Source organism: Pinus tabuliformis, chromosome 3_2, assembly GCF_031772625.1.
Source record: "Pinus tabuliformis cultivar Carrire ecotype Pingquan chromosome 3_2, CPIR1, whole genome shotgun sequence".
NCBI classification, from domain to species: domain Eukaryota; kingdom Viridiplantae; phylum Streptophyta; class Pinopsida; order Pinales; family Pinaceae; genus Pinus; species Pinus tabuliformis.
In genome coordinates, this window is record NC_142302.1 from 909,908,569 (window position 1) to 909,912,488 (window position 3,920).

General features: G+C 39.1%; 1 protein-coding gene across 1 annotated transcript; it reads left to right on the plus strand.

Moving 5' to 3' along the window:
• Positions 1-2,361: 2,361 nt before the first annotated feature.
• On the plus strand, positions 2,362-3,459 carry LOC149183582 (uncharacterized). The gene has a single exon (XM_089414996.1). The coding sequence runs from the start codon at positions 2,362-2,364 to the stop codon at positions 3,457-3,459; it is 1,098 nt and encodes a 365-aa protein (XP_089271122.1).
• The last annotated feature ends 461 nt before the right edge of the window (positions 3,460-3,920 follow it).

Genomic DNA, 3,920 nt, shown 5'->3' on the forward strand with positions numbered 1-3,920 from the left:
GCACTATGAGGAGTAGTTCATAACATAGTTAAAACTGGTGCCCATGAGTAAATTCAATTTATAGAACAAAACTTTCCAATCAAATCAAGTTCTTATAAAATAATGTTCATTCCCATTAAATAGGGACAATTACCTCTAAAAAATTATTGTTACAAAAAAATCAGGGTGAAATGTCTTCCAAAGGATGCCATTACCACAAAATCAAGGTGAAATAACTCCAAAAAGGTAACATTACTAGAAACTAGGGATAAAATATTTTTTGAAATTTTACCATTACTAGAAAATTAGGGTGAATAGGGCATTGAGTTCATGTTTTATAAGGATGAAATTGATTTCCTTATTCTCTTCTTCTAGATATTTGTGGGTTAATAGGTTTAGATCTAATTTTTTATAAATAAATTTTGGGCTATATATAGTTCAATGGCTTTAGATAAATTATTTACCAAACCAAAATTCCAAACCCTTTAATTTCACCCATGGGAGAAATTTTGCCATCAAAATTTTTCCATACAAAACACATGATTTAATTGGGACAAATCCATAAACCATTTGCATAAACCATCCAAATAAGATGTTGAAATGTATGATTACCATGTACGTAATCATAGCCCAAAGAAAATGTAACACCCCTAAGATGACCCATGTATATGATGTACATATCATGTTTAGGTTGGTGAGGCGAGGAGTACTTTGGGGCCAACGTGCCTATGTATATATGTGTTTTAGGCCAATGCACTTGTGTTTATATGTTTTTAGGACAAAGAGTCTAGCTTTGTAAATATGAAATCACATGCATACTAATAAAATACACCATTATTGTTGACCAAGTTAGACAAGAGAGTATGGGGGGCTAAGAATTCGCGAGTGTGAAAGGGGGGCTTAGGGTTAAGTGTTGAAGGGCCTAAGCCTAGGTATCTAAGCTATTGTTAAAATAATCCTAAGTCAAAATAACACATATGTTTTATCCTAAGTCCATAAAGTGACTTTAGAAGGTTCCATGTGTCAAAAAGGGGACATGCACATAAAATAAAAGGGTGTTAGTGTCATTACACACACATACATTACATTATCCCAACTTTGGAGAGGATGTGGTAGGCCATATGATCTACAAATTCACGACTCCCCTCAAGCATATATGTTGGAAATGAATATAAATTATTGACGAGTCTAAAGATGTCACCTAAATGGTCAACTAGACTTGGATTAGATAATCACACCCATTCCTTAAACTTGAGTGGATCCACAATATATTGATCAAATCCATCAATTTTATTATTTTCCTCCATTGATGTGGTAAATACAAAGACTTCCCTAATTTTTTGAGGAAAAATCCCACTAGAATTGGGGGATATGCTCCTTCCATCCTCAATTTTATACAAAACATTAGAGATGTTTCCTAGGACCTTATCACAATTTCTCTTTCTTTTTTAAAATTACTAGATTTTTTGAGATAGACATGGAAGTATGTACAATCTTGTGATAAAATCAAAACAATATTTATTCATAGTCTAAGATCTATCACCATTCCACATCTTTATCAATTAAAGTAATCTTATCTAGGATTCACAATGAGATTTACATTAGAACTATAACCCTCGGAACCCCTTCCATATTCAATGTTATTTTGTGCCATTTCCTAAAAAATTGATCTTATCCCCGATTACTTTTAACACCTATTAATTGTAGAGATGAAAAGGAAGACTATGAAAGCACACGAACACTAATAAATATAGGGACCTAGTGTCAAAATTTGTGTCACTTATGGGTATATTATTTTTATTTCTATAAGGTTCTATGCAAAATTAAATGCATTTGGGGACATCAATGCTTATGCCATTGTTCCACCTCTCTCCCCCCTGATCCGCCCCTCCCTTCCTCCTCCAACCCCTTCCTAATCCTCTCCACAGTCGATTCTGCCCCTGAAAATCCATCATCTGAGCCTCCAGACTTCCATATACCCCAAACCATCTCTTCTCAGACCCCCCTTGAGCCCCTTTCTTCAAGGATTACCAGAAGCTCTTCAAAAGATCATGGGGCAACCAGCGATACATATAAAAAACCGGGACCTGGAAGAAAATCAGCTAAGCAACACAGGGATGAGAATGCCCAGAAGGACATAGCCATGGGCACGCAAACTCCAATAGAGTCCTTCATCCTTGGGCATCAAGAGAAAGAAACAAGCGGCAAAGACCAAGAGAGGCGAGCACCTCTCCGCATGCCCAATGCATCATGATAAAAATTCTTTCCTGGAACAGTAGGGGTTTAGGGCACCCCTCTAAAATAGCTGCCCTCAGAGATCTAATCCACAATGAAAAGCCAGAAATCATGCTGATACAGGAGACAAAACAAGATCAGCACGAAATGAGGAAAATTATAGACCAGCAGAAACAATATTCAGGAAGCATTAGTGAATCTAGAGGAGCCTCCGGAGGAATTGTCACCATTTGGGACAATAACAAATGGATCTGCACTTCAACAAACACCCACCAGAACTGGATCAAAACCACTCTTGACAGCATCACAGGTAATCAAACAGTAATTATATATAACGTTTATGTTCCCAACCATTACAGAGAAAAGGAAATCTGCTGGGATGACTTGAAGACAAGCATTGATGAGGAACGAAATACAAATATGATAGTCGCAGGTGACTTCAACCTGATCTTACATGCCAATGAAAAAAGAGGAGGAACTTTCGCTCCAGATCCCTTCAGAGGCCGACTGGAGAACATCATGCAGGAGCACGAATTAGTTGATGTTATCCCCAAAAATCGCAGATATACCTGGAGTAATCGGAGGATTGGCATCGGCAACATAATGGAAAGACTAGATAGATTTCTAGTCAATATCTCGTTCCTCTCTTCCTTCTCTGTAGGATATACCAACATCCTCAGTACCTCTGCCTCTGACCACTACCCCATCACTCTGACTTTGGAAACCCACTGTCCCCTTGGCCCTATTCCTTTTAAATATAGCCCCCTTTGGAATCGGATTCCTACAGCCAGAGAAATAGTTCAGAAGACCTGGAGCCAGCATGTGGAAGGTTCGCCATGCTTTATTTGGGAAACCAAATTAAAAAGAACCAAGCAGGCACTTAAAGATTGGGCCAAAGATAGTTATCAGGAGCCAGAGGAGATCAAAAATAAAGTCAAAAGCGAACTAGAAGATGTGCAGTCAAGGATTGAAGAGCATGGATTATCGCAACAAAATAAAGAGCAAGAAAATGCATTATACGCACAGCTGAGCCACATTAATAGGGAGGAAGAAACCAAGTGGCGTTTAAAATCCAGACAATTATGGCTTCAAGGGGGGGACAAAAATACAACCTACTTCCACAAACAGGCCACTGTTAGAAAGATCAGGAATAATGTAAACACAATCTTGGACAGCGAAGGAAATCGACACAGCACTCAAGAAGCCATTAGGAATGCGCCTCCAAGCACTACAGGGACCTCTTAACTGAAACCAAAGGGGCAGAAGATTACTCCGACTTGCTCCAGCATCTGCCCAAAGGAGTCACTAAGGAGATGAACGACAACCTTAGCAAAGAAATTGAAGAAGAGGAAATTAAGAGAGCAATCTGGAGCTTGCATCCTGATAAGGCGCCAGGGCCTGATGGATTCCCCATCTGCTTCTTCAGGGAGTTCTGGACACTGATAAAAAAGGACCTGACAAAGATGATTCGATGGGTGCAAAGAAAAGGGAAATTAGGAGGATACACCAACTCCACCTTTCTCGCCCTCATACCCAAGGAAAATCGGCCCTCTTCTTTTTCCAGATTCCAGCCCATCTCCCTCTGCAACTCTTCCTACAAAATTCTAACCAAAATTTTAGCCACCAGACTCAAACCCCTTCTTCCCTCCTTGATATCTGAAAATCAAGGAGGTTTCCTGCCCAACAGGCACATCACCGATTCCATC

Bases quoted from the DNA above. Each gene is read 5' to 3' on its own strand.
- LOC149183582 (XM_089414996.1), top strand. From the start codon at position 2,362: ATGAGGAAAATTATAGACCAGCAGAAACAATATTCAGGAAGCATTAGT.